Source organism: Heterodontus francisci, chromosome 44, assembly GCF_036365525.1.
Source record: "Heterodontus francisci isolate sHetFra1 chromosome 44, sHetFra1.hap1, whole genome shotgun sequence".
NCBI classification, from domain to species: Eukaryota; Metazoa; Chordata; class Chondrichthyes; order Heterodontiformes; family Heterodontidae; genus Heterodontus; species Heterodontus francisci.
In genome coordinates, this window is record NC_090414.1 from 16,371,334 (window position 1) to 16,391,408 (window position 20,075).

At 52.6% G+C, this 20,075-nt stretch overlaps 1 protein-coding gene across 1 annotated transcript; it reads left to right on the forward strand.

Moving 5' to 3' along the window:
• The first annotated feature begins 3,733 nt into the window (after positions 1–3,733).
• Positions 3,734–19,017, forward strand: LOC137355984 (cathepsin W-like). Its single transcript, XM_068021687.1, has 6 exons — positions 3,734–3,846; positions 4,224–4,290; positions 6,400–6,513; positions 9,009–9,148; positions 10,781–10,963; positions 18,739–19,017. Exons 1-6 carry the CDS (start codon positions 3,739–3,741, stop codon positions 19,015–19,017), a joined length of 891 nt encoding a protein of 296 aa, XP_067877788.1. The 5' UTR covers positions 3,734–3,738.
• The last annotated feature ends 1,058 nt before the right edge of the window (positions 19,018–20,075 follow it).

Genomic DNA, 20,075 nt, shown 5'->3' on the forward strand with positions numbered 1-20,075 from the left:
GTCGTGGGAGTCAGTTGCCAGTGATCGCCAAAGCTGGCGGGCAGCTATAAAGGCGGGGCTAAAGAGTGGCGAGTCGAAGAGACTTAGCAGTTGACAGGAAAAAAGACAGAAGCGCAAAGAGAGAGCCAACTGTGTAACAGCCCCGACAACCAATTTTATCTGCAGCGCCTGTGGAAGAGTCTGTCACTGTAGAATTGGCCTTTATAGCCACTCCAGGCGCTTCTTCACAAACCACTGACAACCTCCAGGCGCGTATCCATTGTCTCCCGAGACAAGGAGGCCAAAGAAGAAAGAAGGGGTATGGGATTTTGGGATTCATAAAGAGAGGCATTGAGTACAAAAGCAGGGAAGTTATGCTGAAACTTTACAAAGCTCTGGTTAGGCCCCAACTGGAGTATTGTGTCCAGTTCCGGTCACCACACTTTGGGAAGGAGGTGAGGGTCCTTGAGAGGGTGCAGAGGAGATTTACCAGAATGGTCCCAGGGATGAGGGATTTTAGTTACAAGGTTAGTTTGGAGAAGCTGGGGTTGTTCTCCCTGGAGCAAAGGAGATTGAGGGGGAGATTTGATAGAGGTGTACAAGATTCTGACAGTCTTAGATAAATTAGACAAAGAAAAGCTGATGGTACATGGACTAGGGGACAGAGATTTAAGGCTTTGGGCGAAAGATACAGAGGGAGATGTGAGAAAGAACTTTTATTACACAGTGGGTGGCAATGACCTGGAACTCGCTGCCCATGAGGGTGATGGAAACGGAGACGATAAACAATTCCAAAGGGAAATTGGACGGGCATTTGAGGGAAATAAACTTAGGAACATAGGCAGATAGGAACAGGAGTAGGCCATTCAGCCCCTCGAGCCTGTCCCACCATTCAATGAGATCATGGTTGATCCATAGACCTGTCTTTGGCCCATATCCCTTAATATCTTTGCTTAACAAGAATCTATCTCAGATTTAAAATTAACAACAGTTTTAGCTTCAACTGCTGTTTGTGGGAGAGAGTTCCAAATCTCTACCACCCTTTACGTGAAGAAATGCTTCCTGACATCTCTCCTGAACGGTCTGCTCCTAATTTTTAGACTGTGCCCCCTAGTTTTAGAATCTCCAACCAGTGGAAACAGTTTATCTTTATCTAGCCTGTCTTTTCCTGTTATTATTTTGAAGACTTCGATCAAATCACCCTTTAACCTTCTAAATTCTATCGAAAACCAGGGTTTTGTACAGCTGCAGCATAACCTCTGTGTCTTTATACTCTAATCCTCTAGATATAAAGGCTAGCTTTCCATTAGCCTTTTTGATTATTTTCTGCATTTGCTCGTGGCATTTTAAAGATCTATGCACCTGAACATCCCAAGTCTCTTTGGACATCCACTGTCTTCCCATTTAGTAAGTTCCCTGCTCTATTCTTGTTTGATCCAAAATAGATAATCTCACACTTGTCCGCATTGAAATCCATCTGCTACAGTTTTGCCCGCTCACCTAGTCTGTCAATATCTCTTTGTAATTTTCTGCTGTCATCTAGACTGTCTACAATGCTGCCTAACTTTGTATCATCAGCAAATTTGGATATATGACTTACTCTGCCATCATCCAAGTTGTTAATAAATAATGTGAATAATTGAGGCCCCAACACAGATCCCTGCAGGACACCACTAGTCACATCCTGCCAATCAGAGTACTTACCCATTATCCCCACTCTCTGTCACTCAACCAACTTCCTAACCATGTCAATAATTTGCCCTCAACTCCATGGGCTTCTACCTTAGTTAACAGTCTCTTATGTGGGACTTTATCAAGTGCCTTCTGGAAGTCCGTATAAATAACATCCATAGACATTCCCCTGACCACTACCTTAGTCACCTCTTCAAAAAATTCAATGAGATTTGTCAGGCATGACCTTCCCGTCATGAATCCATGCTGGCTGTCCCTGATTAACTGAAATTTGTCCAGGTGTTCAGTCACCCTATCCTTGATTATAGACTCCACTTTCCCGCGCTCTCCCTCGATTCCCTCTGTGTCCCAAAAATCTATCAATCTCTGCCTTGAATCTACTCAACAGCTGAGCATCCACTGCTCTCCGGGGTAGAGAATTCCAAAGATTCCCAACCCTCTGAGTTCCCAACCTTTTTCGGACAGCTGGTGCTCGTTATGATTCTGTTGCCATTTACACCTCCCCCAGACCCAAGTTTTATCTCTTTGCTTGTCCCGTTACCATCTCCCTTTTGCCCTTTAATCTCTCCTGCCTTCCACCCTATCACACAGACCTTCCCTCCAGTCCTTTCCTCCCCTCCGCCTCTGCACACCCCCCCCCCGCCCCCCCCGCCCCCCGCACACTGCCTCTGCACTTGCTTCAAACCCGTCGCCTCTCCAACATTTTCCGGAACTGAGGAAAGGTCACAGACCTGAAACCTGTTAACTCTGCTTCTCTCTCCACAGATGCTGCCGGACCTGCCGAGTATTTCCAGCACTTTCTGTTTTAATATGGAAAGCAATGGTTGATACGAGTTGCCCGGAGCGTTGGAAGTGATGTACCCCAGGGGTCAGTGAAGGGTCCGCTTATGTTCTGCGAGTGCAGTATCCAAAATTTGCAGACGGCACAGAAGCAGGAAGTTTGGAAAACGGACTTCAGGGAAACTTAGACAAGCCTGCGGAATAAATTTGCCTCAAAGCGCTTTACAGCCGATGAAGTAATCTTGAGGTGTGGTTGCTGTTGTAATGCAGGAAACTCGGTCGCCAATTTGCGCACAGCAAGATTCCACAAACAGCAATGACCAGTTCATTTGCTTTGCGTGATGTTGGTTGAGGGATAAATATTGGGCCCCAGGACACCGGGGAGAACTCCCCTTCCTCCCTATGCACCCCCCCCCACCCCGTTCATCTTCCAATAGGGCAGACGGGGGCCTTGGTTTAACGTCTCATCCGAAAGGCAGCACCTCTGACACTGTAGCACTCCCTGGCACTGGGGGTGTCGGCCTGGATTACAGGCTCAAGTCCATTGAGTGAGACACAAACTAACGCCCCCTTTTGACTCACAGCTCACAGCTCTCCGAGATCTCTGCGCTCCTCCAATTCCGGCCTCTTCTCCATCCCCCGATTCCCATCGCTCCGCCCTTGGTGGCCGTGCCTTCAGCTGCCTGGGGGGCCCTAAGCTCTGGAATTCCCTCCCTAAACCTCTCCGCCTCTCTCTCTCCTCCTTTATCATTTTAATGTGTACCTGGACCCTACAAGTCTCGTTGGATCTTCACTGTATCTGCTTTTCACCATTTAGAAAGACCCAGTTCTATCGTTTTTAGGTTAACTGGGTCGGTAACTCCCTGCAGAGGGTGCAAAAAAAGATTTTCAAGGATGATACCAAAACTGAGAGTCTACACTTATCAGGAAAGATTGAACAGGCTGGGGCGCTTTTGTCTAGAAAGGAGAAGGCTTCGATAGGGTAGATGTAGAGACTTGCGGACGAGACCAGAACTGGGGGTCATCAATATAAGACAGTCACTCATAAATCCAATGGGGAATTCAGGAGAAAGGTCTTTCCCTCGAGAGTGGGGAGAATGTGGGACTCGCTGGGTTTACAACTCGAACAAAATATTCTGACGCAGAAAAGTCCCTTGTGGCTTCTCTTTATCAGTCCTAGATCTTGCACATGGTTTAGCAAATCAGCAGCCTGCTGTAATCAGTGCTCTCTTTCTATAAAGACTGGGTTCCGGCACCTAAGCCCGCACCTTCAGATCAGGCGCGGAGATGAAGTGTTTGTGTGCCTTGTGTCTTCTCTTGGTCTCGCTCTTGCTGCGCTCGGAGGGCTATCGTTGTGGAGACGGGGGGCAATGCCACTCTGAGGTTTTAGACAGAGTAAGTGATGATCCCAGCACAGGCTTTTGTCCCAGCACAGGCTGGCCATTTCACTGAGGTCAATATATTTACGTCGGACAAGGGCGCGAAGGGATTGTGGGGGGTGGGGGGGGGGTGGTGTGGAAACCGACCCGGCTCACGGAGCTCAGGTGCGGAGCAGCCAGCATCCCACTGAATGGCTGAGGGGCTGAATGGCCCGCTCCGAAACGGTCAGGCGGGGCTTCCGTTTTCCACCAGCCGTTTGGCTGCTCGCCGATGTTGCCTTGCACGGCCACCAGACCCACCCCACCAGTGCCACGCCTGTGGATCTTTGCAAGTGATTTGCTGTGGCATTTTTGACCGGATTAAATCTCCCTCTTCCCATTTTGCTTACTCAGAAGCAGTTGGAAACAGCGTTTCACGACTTTATGAAGGCCTACAACAAAACCTACAAGGACCAGGCAGGTAAGAGTTGGGCTCCGGCCCAGAGACTATTCTCCATCATGCCGTGCTTGACTGCCGGGTCTTCACAGGAACAGGAGGTGGCTTTTCGGTCCCTGTTCCACCCCGTTCAATCAGATCACAGCTGACCTGTGGCTTAACTCCCACCTACTCACCTATCTCCTATTACCCCTGCCTAACAAAAATTTCAATTGACACCCACCCCCGACCCCCGCCTCAATAGCTTTTGTGGGGAGAAAGTTCCAGATTTCCACTCCCCTTTGTGTGGAGAAGTGCTTGCTGACATCACCCCTGACCTGGCTCTCATTTTAAGGTCCTGCCCCCTTGTTCTGGACTCCCCCCGACCAGAGGACATAGTTTCCCTCTATCGACCCGATCAACTCCTTTAATCATCTGTTACGACCCGGTGAGAAAGGGGTCTAGGGTTCCCCTTCAGCCTTCACTGGGTCTTACCGTAACAGGGTTTAATTTTAAACACACCGCATTTTGAACTCCCCCCTCGGTGAATCCTTGTTCACTGCTTTACAATTATAAGGCAAAGAAACCAGCACAAACAGGCTTTCTTAGGTTTAAAGAAGAAAAGGTGAAATTTATTAAACTTAAACTCTAATTCGGTTAATGCCTACGGATACACGACGTGCCACAGGCGAGCATGCATACACGATATACACACGCAAATAGAGACAGAAAAGAGCAGAAGAAAAATAAAGTGGAAAGGTTTGAGGCAATATCTGAAGAGTTTTTGTTATGGATCTTTGAGCTCACTGTAGTGTCCCTGATTGTATATAGACCTTGCTTTTCGTTGGGGCTCAGTATTCTTCTTAAACCTTATTCTCTGTAGGAGACTTTTCTCTCTCGGGGTTCATGTGTCTTCAGTGGATTCAGAGGCTCGTGAGAAAAGGATGGGAGCAGACAGAGAGAGAGATCTTCTCATTCCGGGAGCATTCTGCTCTCTGCCCAAACTGTTTGTACAAATTCAAAAAAAACCTCAGGTTGCCCAGCAGGTTAGTCATGTGACCAGCTGGTTTGACCATGTCCGTTTGTGTATTCGGCCATCTTAGCAGTCAACCTGGAATGTGAGCTCCCCCACCTTCGATGTCTGGTGATCAAAAGTCCATTGAGGGTTGAATGAGTCAGGGAATGGTCCGTTGTCCTTTCCAAGCACCGTCTGTGAATATGCAAATGTATTTCCAGCCAATTTTTTTGAAAGCAAGTCTCTTCTCTTCAGGAACAGTTTGGAATTTAGTGTCCATGTGGCGAAATTAATATGCCTCATGCTTGGCAGGTGGGGGCCTGCACGACAGATCTTAAACCCCTCGATTAGATCACCCCTTAATCTTCTCGAGGGAATACAAGCCCAGTCTGTGCAGCCTGTCCTCGGAATTTAACCCTTTCAGCCCCGGTATAGTTAGTTGATCCTGAATCAAGCAGGAATTGGGACTTTTAGATTCTTTTGAAAAAGAGAATGGGAGTTTGATTATCTTGAGCTTGAGATATGGGTTCAATAGAGGCTTTCACAAGGGAATTGGATAATTATCTGAAAGGAAAAAATATGTAGGTCTACAAGGAAAAGGGCGGGAGGGAGTGGGACTAGCTAATTTGCTCTTGCAGAGAGCCAGCACAGACACGATGGGCTGAAAGGCCTCTTTCTGCGCTGTAACCGTTCTATGGTTCTAACTTGCATTAATATAGCGCCTTTAATGGAGTGGTCCATTCCGAGGCGGTCCACAGGACACGATTTTGACACCGGGGCACATAAGGAGACATTGGGATTGGACACCAAGAGCTTGATAAAGGCGGTGGGTTTTAAAGACGACTTAATAGACCTGCATTTCTATGGCGTCTTTCCTGACCTCAGGCCCATCCCCAAAGTGCTTTGCAGCCAAAATCAGCACTTTTATTGAAGTGTGGTCACTGTTGTAATGTAGGAAGCGCAGCAGCCGATTTGCGCACAGGAAGATCCCACAAACAGCAGTGTGATAGAGACCCAGATCATCCGTTTTTTACCTAAAAAAAAAAATGACGTTCGTCACAAGTCCAGCCGAATCTCCCCCACCACTCGACCAGATCTTAATGACTGACCCGTCCGATCAAATCTTTATTTCTGTTCAGAAACGATACGCCGTTTCAAGATCTTTGTGGAGAATATGGAGAGGGCCAGGAAGCTGCAAGAAGCGGAGAGAGGGACGGCGAAGTATGGAGTCACTAAGTTCAGTGATCTCTCAGGTACCAGATGCACTTAGTCCAGCCTCAAACTGGAGTGACCATTGCACTCTCTCTTTTATTCACACTTGGCTGAGTTGTTTTTTTTTGCAGTTGAGAAGGTTTGGGACAATTGGGGCTGTTATTCACAATAATGGCAATACCAGGAAGGCTATAGTTATTCCTGGTTGCAATAGGATCACTGATAAATCCAGTGGGGGAATTCAGGAGAAACCTCTTTCCCCCAGAGAGTGGGGAGAATGTGGAACTCGCTCCCACAAGAGAGTGGTCGAGGTGAATAGTATCGAGGGGAAGCTGGATAAACACACGAGGGAGAAAGGAACAGAAGGATATGGTGATGGGGGGAGACGAAGAGGGGGTGGGAGGAGGCTCATGTGGAACATAAACACCAGCATGGACTAGATGGACTGAATGGCCTGTTTGTGTTGTAGAATTGATGTAATTCTATGAACTAGCCTTTTAATGCTATCTATGGTATTTGTTCTATTAGGGAGGTTAATGATGATGAAGTGAGGTGAGAGTGACTGCCCTTGACATCAAGGCAGTATTTGACCGAGTGTGGCATCAAGGAGCCCTCGCAAAACTGAGGTCAATGGGAATCAGGGGGGAAACCCTCCGCTGGCTGGAGTCATACCGAGCGCAAAGGAAGATGGTTGTGGTTGTTGGAGGTCAATCATCTGAGCTCCAGGACATCACTGCAGGAGTTCCTCAGGGTAGTGTCCAAGGCCCAACCATCTTCTGCTGCTTCATCAATGACCTTCCTTCAATCATAAGGTCAGAAGTGGGGATGTTCGCTGATGATTGCACAATGTTCAGCATCATTTCGGAGTATTGACAGGCAGAGAGATCTGGGCGTACAGGTCAACAGATCACTGAAAGTGGCAACGCAGGTGGAGAAGGCATACGGCATGCTTGCCTTCATCGGTCGGGGCATAGAGTATAAAAATAGGCAAGTCATGCTGCAGCTGTACAGAACTTTAGTTAGGCCGCGCTTAGAATATTGCGTGCAATTCTGGTCGCCACACTACCAGAAGGAGGTGGAGGCTTTGGAGAGGGTACAGAGGAGGTTTACCAGGATGTTGCCTGGTCTGGAGGGCATTAGCTATGAGGAGAGGTTGGGAAAACTCAGATTGTTTTCACTGGAACGTCGGAGGTGGAGGGGCGACATGATAGAGGTTTACAAAGTTATGAGCGGCATGGACAGAGTGGATAGTCAGAAGCTTTTTCCCAGGGTGGAAGAGTCAGTTACTGGAGGACATAGGTTTAAGGTGCAAGGGGCAAAGTTTAGAGGGGATGTGCGAGGCAAGTTCTTTACACAGAGGGTGGTGAGTGCCTGGAACTTGTTGCCGGGGGAGGTGGTGGAAGCAGATACGATAGCGACGTTTAAGAGGCATCTTGACAAATACATGAATAGGATGGGAATAGAGGGATACGGACCCCGGAAGTGCAGAAAGTTTTAGTTGAGGCAGGCATCAAGATCGGCGGAGGCTTGGAGGGCCGAATGGCCTGTTCCTGTGCTGTACTGTTCTTTGTTCTTTGTTCAATTGTCTGTTGCAAACCTCGATTGAATCTGCCTCCACCACACTCACAGTCAGTGCATTCCAGATCCAAACCACTCGCTGCGTGAAACAGTTCTTTCTCAGGTTGCCATTACTTCTTTGACCAATCACCTTGAATCGGTGCCCTCTGGTTCTCAACCCTTCCGCCAATGGGAACAGTTTCTCCCTATCTACTCTCTCCAGACCCATGATTTTGAACACCTCGATCAAATCTCCTCTCGGCCTTCTCTTCTCCAAGGAGAACAGCCCCAGCTTCTCCAATCTATCCACGTAACTGAAGTCCCTCATCCCTGGAACCATTCTCATGAATCTTTTCTGCACCCTCTCTAAAGCCTTCACATTCTTCCTAAAGTGCGGTGCCCAGAATTGGACAAAATACTCTAGTCGAGGCCAAACCAGTGTTTTGTAAAGGCTCACCTTAACCTACTTGCTTTTGTACGCTCTGCCTCTATTTATAAAGCCCAGGATCCCGTGTACTTTATGAACCATTTTCTGAACCTGCCCTGTCTCCTTCAGTGATTTGTGTACATGTACCCCCAGGTCCCTCTGCTCCTGCACCTTCTTTAGAGTCGTACCCTTTCTTTTATATTGCCTCTCCACGTCCTTCCCGCGAAAATGTATCACTTCGCATTTCTCCGCATTAAATTACACGTGCCACGTGTCCGCCCATTTCACCAGCCTGTCTCTGTCCTCTAGAAATCTATCACTATCCTCCTAACAGTTCACAATACTTCCAGGTTTGCCCTGCCTTCCCCCCCCCCACCCCCACCCCACCTCGTGGGAATGTACCTCGACTCCCACGAGCAACAATTGTGGTTTCAGCATCGAAAGCTGACGGTTGTCAGGCCGGTTGGGGTGACGCGGTACTCAATAGAGAAAAAAAACCCCCCCTCCGTTTGCAAAATACTCAGCAGGAAATTGTTTTTGCTTTTTCTTCAGCGGACGAATTCAAGAGCGGAATGTTAGAGTCACCCGACAAACACTTATGTTCACCTCTGAACTCTGTAAACAGCGTGGGGAAAATTCCAGACATGGTGGATTGGAGGAAGAATCATTCAGTTACTCCAGTCAAAGACCAGGTACGACCACCGCCACTGACTCCCTTCCTGTGTTAGCAGGATGTGCTGGTCCAGCACTGAACCCACAAAGCTTCAAGGTGTGATTTCACTCTGTTGAGTTAGGACATGGGTGAGCAGTTCAACCTTAGTGTGTTTGGTACCAGCTAGTTAGAAAATAAACCTCATATCAGGAAGTTAACAAATTCCACCTCGCGCAGATTCACCAGAATGATACCGGGGCTGAAAGGGTTAAATTATGAGGACAGGTTGTATAGACTGGGCTTGTATTCCCTCGAGTGTAGAAGATTAAGGGGGTGATTCTAATCGAGGGGTTTAAGATGATTAAAGGATTTGATAGGGTCGATAGAGAGAAACTATTTCCTCTGGTCGGGGGGGAGTCCAGAACAAGGGGGCAGAACCTTAAACGTAGAGCCAGGGCCGTTCAGGGGTGATGTCAGGAAGCGCTTCTTCACACAAAGGGGAGCGGAAATCGGGAACTCTCTCCCCCCCAGAAAAGCTGTGGAGGCCGGGGGAACAAGCTGAAGCTTTTAGACTGCACTGGATAGATTTTTGTTAGGCCAGGATGTCAAGGGATATGGGGCAAAGGTGGGTAAATGGAGCTGAGGAGCAGATCAGCCATGATCTGATATAATGGCGGAACAGACTCAAGGGGCTGAATGGCCTCCTCCTTCTCCTATTATCCAATGTCCCCGATGTCTGTCCCCAGACACCTTGTTCTTTAATTTGAGACCCCAGCAAAGGGCCAAAAAAATGATGATGGGATTAAAAAGGGTGAAAAATATAATTAAGAAATGGTGGTCCCATTTAAGCTTTGTATAAAATGTCTGCAAACAAGGCCTGCGTGTTGACCAGGGACAGACTCGGACATGACTATGGCAAGGTCAGGGGAACCCTCTTCGCCGTTTTGAGTGGTGCCGTCGGATCTTTCGTCCATCTGTTTAGGAGCTGACAAGTGCCCCAGTTTGACAGCTGAAAGGCACTCGCTCAGTCCTGCACTGAAAGGTCAGTCTCGATTACACAAAAGGAACAAGGCTGTAACTGTGACTCTCAGGAACCATCAACTCATCTTAAAAGCTCTTTGGGCTATATCCCGAGAACCAATCAAAGAAACTTCCCCGCTAAGCTACGTCGTTACCTGGTGATGAGTTCTCGATGTGAAACCAGGGCGCGGGGGTTTAACTAGTTCCTGCGGATTTCTCCGCCTGAAAGCCAGTCTGATTGACTGTACCCCTGTAACCCAGATTGTGCAGTTGGTAGAAGAGAGCGCAGGAGGGAGTTGCCGGTTACAGGGCCTGTTGGGCTGGCGCAGGAAGCAGTCCTGCAGCTCTTGGCCCACAAGCAGTGCTGTAAAGGCACTTACCTCATGTATCCAACCTCCCTGGGAAACCCGGCTGAAACTGATTTCAAATAAAGAGCTTGTTAAATATGGCAGTGCACCATCTCCCTAAAAGCTCTGAATGGGCTGAGAGCAGATTGGCCGACGTATTTCCTTATTTGGCTCGACGCCCAATGTTCGGAGGCTCCCTCTCCTGCGAAGTGCCTTGGGTTCGTTTGCCGATGCTCAAGGTGCTTTCTCAATGCAATGTTGATGTGTCAGACCCGTAATCTTGGCTATTTCTCCTTTTCACACAGGGAGACTGCAGATCATGCTGGGCGTTTGCTGTGGTTGGAAATGTGGAGTCGCAGTGGTCTATCAAGAACAAGGTGTTAATCTCGCTCTCCGATCAGGGTAGGTCAGGTGTCCCACCTCTGCGGGGGCCCACTCATCCCAACGCACAATGTTTGAATCAGGGAGTCCTGGCCAAAGCCATCAGCGTATGGCCCCGTTTCGAAAGAGAGGGGGGGGGGCTTTTTGCTCTTCCCATCACGGGATGTGGGCATCGCTGGCTAGGCTCAGCCATTTATTGCCCGTCCCTAATTGCCCTTGAGAAGGTGGTGGTGAGCTGCCTTCTTGAACCACAGCAGTCCGTGTGGGGTAGGTACACCCACAGTGCTGTTAGGGAGGGAGCTCCAGGAGTTTGACCCAGCGACAGTGAAGGAACGGCCGATATAGTTCCAAGTCAGGATGGTGTGCGGCTTGGAGGGGAACTTGCAGGTGGTGGTGTTCCCATGCATCTGCTGCCCTTGTCCTTCCAGTTGGTAGAGGTCGTGGGTTTGGAAGGTGCTGTCGAAGGAGCCTTGGTGAGTTACTGCAGTGCATCTTGTAGATGGTACACACTGCTGCCACTGTGCGTCGGTGGTGGAGGGAGTGAATGTTGAAGGTGGTGGATGGGGTGCTGAAGAAGGAGTCATACCCAACTTCTTTCGAAAGTGTCTTTATCGCTGGGAAGAAAAGCTGAAAGTGCTTTGAGGTCCTGGGGAATATTGTAAATAAATGATTTCACGTAGGAGATGGTTTGATGGCTGTTGTGTGAGAGACTGCCAGCGACCATGAAGGTGATAGACCATGGGGTCTACAGTCTATGTAGGAAACGTGGCAGCCAACTTGCGCACAGCAAGATCCCACCAGGAGATGATAGTCTGTTTTTTTTTAGTGACGTCAGTCGAGGGATAAATATCGATCCCAGGACACTGGGGAGAACTCCCTCCACCACCCCCATCCCGCTCATCTGCCAATAGTGGCCAGGGGATCTTTTATATCCACCTGAGAGGGCAGATGGGGGCCCTCGGGTTTAAAATCTTATCTGAAAACAGCACCTCTGACAGCACAGCATTCCCTCCGTGCGGCACTGGGGGCATTAGACTCGAACCCGCAAGCCTCAGAATAAGGGGTAAATGCACTACCTGTGGATGAGGGAGTCAAGGGTGATTGGAGCTGCAGACAGGAAAGTGGAGCTGAGACCACAGTCAGTTCAACCATGATCTTATCGAATGGTGGAGCAGGCTCGAAGGGCTGAATGGCCTCCTCCCGCTGCTAAAGTGCTACCCAGTGAGCCACAGTCGTTAGCGCTGGAGCCCACCTCTGGGCTAACACCGTGTCATGCCCGTCTGGAAACATGGTGGCCTTTATCAAGAGCAGGTCATACCTCAGAAAGCACGGGGCAGGTTTCTCCTTATGTGGCTCGGGGTCAAATTTTGTTTGATAAACTGCTCCCGGGAAGCACCCTGGGATGTTTTACTCTGTATCTGACCCCGGTTTTTTTGTTTTCTTTTTTTTTTCTTTTTTTGTTTTGTGGGATGGCATGGCCAAAACCCTGCTCCAGCAAATTCAATGGTGCTCTACGTGTCCTGGGAGTGTTTGATGGGGACAGTGCAGAGGGAGCTTTACTCTGCATCTAACCCCGTTTTTTTTAATGTCGAGGGGGCCTTTATTCCTCAGGCCCCCTTTATATACACACTTATATTTTTAAAATAACTTTATTAAAAACAGAAATAAACAAAAACTCAAATTAAAATGCCATTTTCGGCGTCGACAATGCACTCCAGTCCCTGCGGTGCCCACCGGTCGCAAAAGGCCTCAAGCGTACCGGCGGACACCACATGCTCCTTCTCCAGGGACACCCGGGCGCGAACGTAACCGCGGAAGAGGGGCAGGCAATCGGGGAGGACGGACCCCCCGACGGCCCGCAACCTGGACCTGTGAATTGCCACCTTGGCCAGGCCCAGGAGCAGACCGACGAGGAGATCCTCCTCCCGGCCCAAGCCTCTCCGCACCGGGTGCCCAAAGATCAGGAGCGTGGGACTGAAGTGCAGCCAGAATTTGAGGAGCAGCCCCTTCAGATACTCAAAGAGGGGCTGCAACCTCGCACACTCCGTATATATGTGGAACACGGACTCGTCCAGGCCGCAGAAAGTACAGGAGGCCTGGGAGTCCGTGAACCTACTTAAAAGTCTATTGCACGGGACTGCTCTGTGCAGCACCCTCCATCCCAGGTCCCCGATGTAAAGGGGGAAGACTCCCGCGTAGAGAGACCTCCATCGGGGTTTCCCCTTGCCGCCAGATGGCAACGTGGACCGCCAGGGCGTGTCCGGCCGGCTGACGAGGGCGAGGAAGTGGAGAGTGTGCAGGAGCAGCCCGTACAGGAAACCCCTCCGCGCCAATTGGAATGGCATGGAGGGCATTTCCGAGAGGCTGCTCGGGTTGTGCGGGACCGGCTCCCGAGGAGGGTTTCGGGGCCTGGGTCCGATGAGCAGCTCCGGCCGAGCGGGGGTCAGCTCAGCCGGGATCGCTCCACACTCCCGAGCCCCCTCACCACCCGCAGTGAGGGGCGTCCCGGGGGTTTCGGCTACTCCTCCGCCCGCCGGACCGTCCCCGGAGTCGGCCGCATGGACAGCCGAGGCGCTCTCCTCCGTCGGCGGGGGAGCGCCCTGACTGGAGGCGACCATGTTCCAGACTCGGAATAGATCCCGGTAAAAGACAGGCAACTCCCTCAGAGAGGCGCGGCTAACGGACTCCACCGGGAGCTGCGTGTCGTCTTGAAGGCAGTGACACTGGCGGAAACAATATGTCGCCAGCACACACCATCTGGGAGGACGCTCGACGTACAGGTATCTCTGCAGGGTCCGAAGGCGGAGAGTCGCAGCCTGGGTGCGGAAGCACACCAGCGACTGACCGCCCTCCTCGATCGGGAGACTCAGGACCGCGGCAGAGACCCAGTGTTTCCTCTTGCCCCAGAACAAATCGACGAGTTTCTTCTGGATCATGGCGGCAAATACAGGGGGCGGGGCCGAAGTGACCAACCGGTACCACAGCATGGAGGTCACCAGTTGGTTTATGACCAGCGCTCGTCCCCTGTAGGAAAGCACTCGGAGCAGTCCTGTCCAGCGCCCCAGCCGAGCGGTGACTTTCGCCTCCAACTCTTGCCAGTTTGCCAGCCAGGCTTCCTCAGCGGGGCTAAGGTGGACTCCCAGATAGAGGAGGTGCGTGGTGCTCCACGCAAAAGGCATCATCTCCTCCGGCAGGGAGTCCACCCGCCACTGACCCACCAGGAGTCCGGAACATTTCTCCCATTGATCCTCGCGGAGGACGCGGCAGAAAAGGTCTGCTGGCAGTCGCGCATTCTCCGCAAGTCAATGGGATCTGTGATTGCGAGGAGCACGTCGTCGGCGTAAGCCGAGAGGACGACCCGCATGGCCGGCTCGCGCAGAGCCAATCCCGTCAACCTCCTGCGAAGCATTCACAGGAAGGGCTCCACGCAGATGGTATACAATTGGCCGGACATGGGGCACCCCTGATGCACTCCTCTCCCAAATCGAAGGGGCGCCGTCAAGGACCCGTTAACTTTGACTAGACACTCTGCGGGGGCGTATAAAAGTCGGACCCGGGCCACAAAATGCAGCCCGAGTCCGAAAGCGCGCAGAGTCCCGAAAAGGTAATCGTGATCCACCCTGTCGAACGCCTTCTCCTGATCGAGGGAGAGAAAGGTGACCGACTGACCAGTCCTCTGGGAAAGATGGATCAGGTCCCGGACCAGGTGGATGTTGTCCTGGATGGACCGGCCCGGGACCGTGTAGGACTGGTAGGGGTGGATCATGTGGGCCAGCACGGAGCCCAGGCGGGTAGACATAGCCCGGGCAAAGATCTTATAATCCGTGCTGAGGAGGGAGACCGGCCGCCAGTTTTTAAGCAGGCGGAGATCGCCCCTCTTCGGCAGCAGGACGATGACCGCCCTGCGCCACGAGAGGGGCATCTCCCCGGTCGCCAGGCTTTCCCCCAGGGCCCGCGCGTAATCGTCCCCCGGAAGTCCCAGAACGCCCTGAGGAACTCCACGGTCAACCCATCCAGCCCTGGGGATTTGCCCCTCGAGAGCTGGTGGAGGGCGCCAGTCAGCTCCGCCAACGTGAGCGGAGCCTCCAATCCTTCGGCGCCCTCCGGGCTGACCTGCGGCAGGTCCTCCCACAAAACTCTGCGCGCATCCTCGCTGGATGGATCCGGAGAGAACAACGCACTGTAATACGTCCGGACCAGGAGGCCCATTCCCTCAGGATCCGTGATGGAGGACCCGTCGTCGGCCAGCAGCTCGACGAGCTCCTTACGGACCCCCCGCCATTTTTCCAGCGAGTAGAAGAAGGGTGAGGCGCGGTCCAAATCTTCCAGGATCTGGATCCGCGACCTCACATACGCGCCTCGGGACCCTATGAGCTGCAGGTCCCTCAGCGCGCCGATCTTCTCTTTGTACGCCTGCCACAGGGCTGGGTCCACAACGGCATGACCGAGGCGGGACTCCAAGTCGAGCACCTCCCTCTCAAGGCGCCCGATCTCGGCTTCCCGCTTCTTGGTCGACCCCTTCGTGTACTCCTGACAGAAGACGCGGATGTGAGTCTTGCCCACATCCCGCAATAGCCTCAAGGAGGGGAAGCCCCCCTGCTTCCTTCTCCAGTCGGCCCAGAATCGACAGAAGGAGTCCCGAAATCGCACGCCCTCCAGCAGCTGGTTGTTAAAGTGCCAGTATGCGGATCCCGCCCGCGTGCGGAGCGGAGTGAACTCCGCCCACACCAGGCGGTGGTCCGAGCACGGCACCAGCCGCATGGAGGCCGCCGAGATGCGGGAGACGTACGCCTGCGAAATGTAGAGGCGGTCGATTTGCGTTCCCCCTCCTCCAGACCTCCACGTGAAGGCGCTGGAGTCGGGATGGAGATTCGCCAGACGTCCACCAAGTTAAGGGAGCTGATCAGTCCCCTCAACTTCTCCACCGACGCTTGGCCGCGCTGGGGACTGGAGCGATCCCCCACCTCGAGGGTGCAGTTAAAATCCCCCCCGAGGATGATGCACTCGCCGCTATCGATGGAGCTCAAAAGAGCGGACGCTTCTTCAAAGAAGCGCGCTTGCAACGCGCCGGGCCTGGGCGCGTACACGTTCACAAAGTGGAGCGACACACTACCCAGGCGAACGGCAAGGTGGAGCAAGTGGCCCGGCACTAGCTCCTTGACCCCCAAGATCTCCGGCTGAAAAGTCGGGGCCAACAAGATAGCCACCTCACTAGAAATAGGGGTGAGGTGACTCATGTAGACCCCACCCTGCCACTCCAGGAGCCAGGTGGCTTCGTCTCCCGGAACGGTGTGGGTTTCCTGCAGAAAACTCACCGCGTATCTCCCTTCCCTAAGGACTGAGAGATTGTGAAATCTGCGGTGAGACCCCCTGCTGCCGTTGATGTTGAGGCTGGCTATGGTTATCTTCATGTCAAAGGTACTTAAAACCCGTCACAAACACCTCACTGTGAGGAGGGAGTGGAAGTGCACCTGGCCTTCCACTCCCCCAGCAACCCATTGAGGAACACATTAAAACGGCGCCTCTCAACCAGTTTCACGTCCGCGCGCTTGCCCGGTTTCTTAAGGGCGGCACGGACGGACTGTATGATCAGCGCCAGATTCGACCAACGGTCGAGGGCCAGCTGAACTTTATTGCGGCAACCCCTGCAAGCCGCGAGGAAATCCCGGAGTTCCGCCGTGGGGATGAGAAGAGATTCGGTGGGAGGCACGAGGGACTCCACCACCTCACTGGCGATGGAATCAAGGTCATCCTCGGTGGCCCCCACAGTATCCCCAACCTCCTCCGGGTTGTCACCTCCAGCGGCCGACACATCCACCACACAATGTGGGGCGGACGCCCCGGCCGCGCCAGCTGGTCCCGCCTCCGTCACGATCCCACCCCCAGGATCGATGGCGGAGGAGTCTTCTCTGGGTTCTATTGTGAAACTGGAGCCTGTAGGCACCAGCGGTTCAGGACCCCCCTCCACCTCCGTCCCCAGGCCAATGAGTGGTCCAGGGGAGACAGAAGTTCCGGACTCCGGGAAACCAGCCGGAGCCGAGACCGGAGGCGGAGGGAGGAGGCTATCTCCCGCTCCGCCAGCACCCACAGGCCCAGCAGATGGGGCAGCATTCTCAGTTATAACTGGGTCGGGTGTCTCCTGGTTGGTGGTGGACTCCGGCTGGGAGGCCCGACCCTCTGGGGCCTCGCCCTCCCCTTCATTCAGGGCACCCGACCCAGTAGCAGTGGCAGAATGGGCGGCGTCCCCAGGCTCCCACACCACAAGCAGCGCCCCACTTACTCCTTCAGGAGGGGCCTCAAGTACCGGGGCCTTCCCCTCCCCTCCATCCTGAGGAATAGAGTGCTCCTGCCCGGACTTTGCAGCCTTGGTGGTGGCGGTAGGGGAAACCTGGGGACCCGAAACAGGAGACAGCTCCCCTCCAACAGATGGGCCCTGCGCCTCAGGGCCCCTTGTTACCTCTGTGGAGGGGTGCCTTCTCCTCTTTTTCCCAGTTGTGTGCGGAGGCTCAGAGACCTCCATATCATCAGAGGCCTCCACCTCCACACTCTCCTTTTTTTTATTCACCCTGGGCCTGAGCCCAGCCCTGGGGCAAGTTGACTTCCCGAGATCGGGCCTTGGGCTGAGCTCAGACTCGGGTAGTGTCACGGTGTCCAGGGGACGCGCCTCTCGATGTTTATTTCTCCTCCGCGCCTTCCTTCCACTTGGACGGTCACCCCCCTCGCTGCCGGAGGCCGTGAAAACCACAGCCTCCGGTACCGACTGAATGGTATCTGGTGGTGGTGTAGGGGGTGTGGGAGGAGGTGCAGCGTCGCCACCCTGGGCCGCCGAGTTGGAGTTGGCAGCCGGGAGGTTGGGGCAGTTCTTACGAACATGCCCCACCCCCTTACAGACATGGCACCGCACCCCGTCCAAGGTCCAGAAGACGCGGTAGGCCGTCCCCTGGAATTCTACATTAAAGTGGCCCTCTGTCACCTCCTCCCGCGCCAGCTGCATGAATAACTGGCGGCGGAAGGAGTACACGTGTCGGAGGCTGTTCTCCTGAAGACCGAGCGGGACTGGGGTGAGCCCCGTCTTTACCTCCCCCAGATGATGCAGGTGGGGAAGGAGGAGCTCACCAGGAATGAAGGGCGGGACATTGGATAGAATGAGCCTTTGCGCAGTGGCCTCCAGGGGGTCCACTGGCAGAAAGGTCCCGCCCACGGTGAGCCCCCTGCTCAGAGCCAGGGACACCGCCCGCTCGGTCCTCAGGAACAACACTGCCTTCCCATACATTTTAGAGGCTGCAACAATGGCCGAAGGGCCGACAACCTCGGCCATTGCTTTCACGCATGCCTCGATAGTCATGTTCGGGTGGACGTAGCTCGTGACCCCATGCTTCGATGTTAATAAAGCAAACGGTGACGGGGCAACAGGTGCAGCTGCAGCAGCCGCAGCAGCATATGAACGGGAAGGCCCCGCCACCGGTGAAGAGGGGCTTGCCATGGGGTCGCAGAGCTACGCCCACCCCCAAGAAACAAAGCACACGACAGTTTTCTTAAACACAAACAATATGATGGGGGAGGTGGGGATGGGAGTAGAGGAGGATAGGGTTGAAAAGGACAAGGAGAGGAGAGGATAGGTGGCCGAGTGATGGAAGAGAGAGAACAGCTGTGAGGATGTTACAGTTCACTTGGTGGTTGGAGCACCTTCCTGCAGAGTCGATACCGGTACTGTGTGTAGAGCAGAAGGGGCTGGCCAATCAGAGCTTGGTACTGTGCGTAAAGCAGAGGGGATCTGGCCAATCAGAGCTCGGTACTGTGCGTAAAGCAGAGGGGATCTGGCCAATCAGAGCTCTATTGTTTCATGAACCTACCACTGACCCTGGTGAACTTCTTTCAACAGGTCATGAAGGACGCCCATGTCGATGCAGTGATGATTCTGGGCGAGGCATTCTCATCCTCTGAGCCCTTCAACTTTGGCTCCCAGACCACGACCCGCCGTATCCATGACATCGTTCCCATCATGCTCCATCACCGCCTGACCCCGCCCCCCGAGGAGACCTACTCTCTCCACCGCAAGATGGCGGGCACCTTCCTCATCTGCTCCAAACTGAAGGCCCACATAGCGTGCAAGCCCATGTTCGATGATGCCCACAAACGATACTGGTGTGGGGCGCGCTAGTCTGCTTCTGGTGGGGCGGAGGGAGGTCGGAGGGCAACTGGGGGTCAACACGTCGCTCCCTGAAAGAGTTGCCCCTTTCCTAATTCCTGTGACCCTCTCCCCCTCATTTCCTCCTCAATGATCCCAGACTACAGGTGTGAATGCAGGCGGGTCATGTCCGAAGCACCGCCGAGGCAAGAGATGGAATTCAAAATACTTGTTTTATTTTAAATTTAATTTAGTGAGCTCGGCGCATTTCATCCCTTGTGCTCACAGCTGTTTACAAACATATTGTACCTGCATCTGTCCACTGAGAGGGGGCTTAGTGTGGGGAAGGTGGGCATAATGTAACCACCATAGTGACACTCCATGTGCCAACCTGCCACATGTTAGTTTACAAAATATAGTAGTATGTTCCCTTTTTATTCATTACACTAATGTACAATAGGAATGAATGGGAAGGGGTTTGATCCATTGGGATTGTGTACAATGTGAGTGAATGGGAAGGGGTTTGATCCATTGGGATTGTGTACAATGGGAGTGAATGGGAAGGGGTTTGATCCATTAGGATTGTGTACAATGGGAGTGAATGGGAAGGGGTTTGATCCATTGGGATTGTGTACAATAGGAATGAATGGGAAGGGGTTTGATCCATTAGGATTGTGTACAATGGGAGTGAATGGGAAGGGGTTTGATCCATTAGGATTGTGTACAATGGGAGTGAATGGGAAGGGGTTTGATCCATTAGGATTGTGTACAATAGGAATGAATGGGAAGGGGTTTGATCCATTAGGATTGTGTACAATGGGAGTGAATGGGAAGGGGTTTGATCCATTGGGATTGTGTACAATGGGAGTGAATGGAAGGGGTTTGATCCATTGGGATTGTGTACAATGGGAGAGAATGGGAAGGGGTTTGATCCATTAGGATTGTGTACAATGGGAGAGAATGGGAAGGGGATTGATCCATTGGGATTGTGTACAATGGGAGTGAATGGGAAGGGGTTTGATCCATTAGGATTGTGTACAATGGGAGAGAATGGGAAGGGGTTTGATCCATTGGGATTGTGTACAATGGGA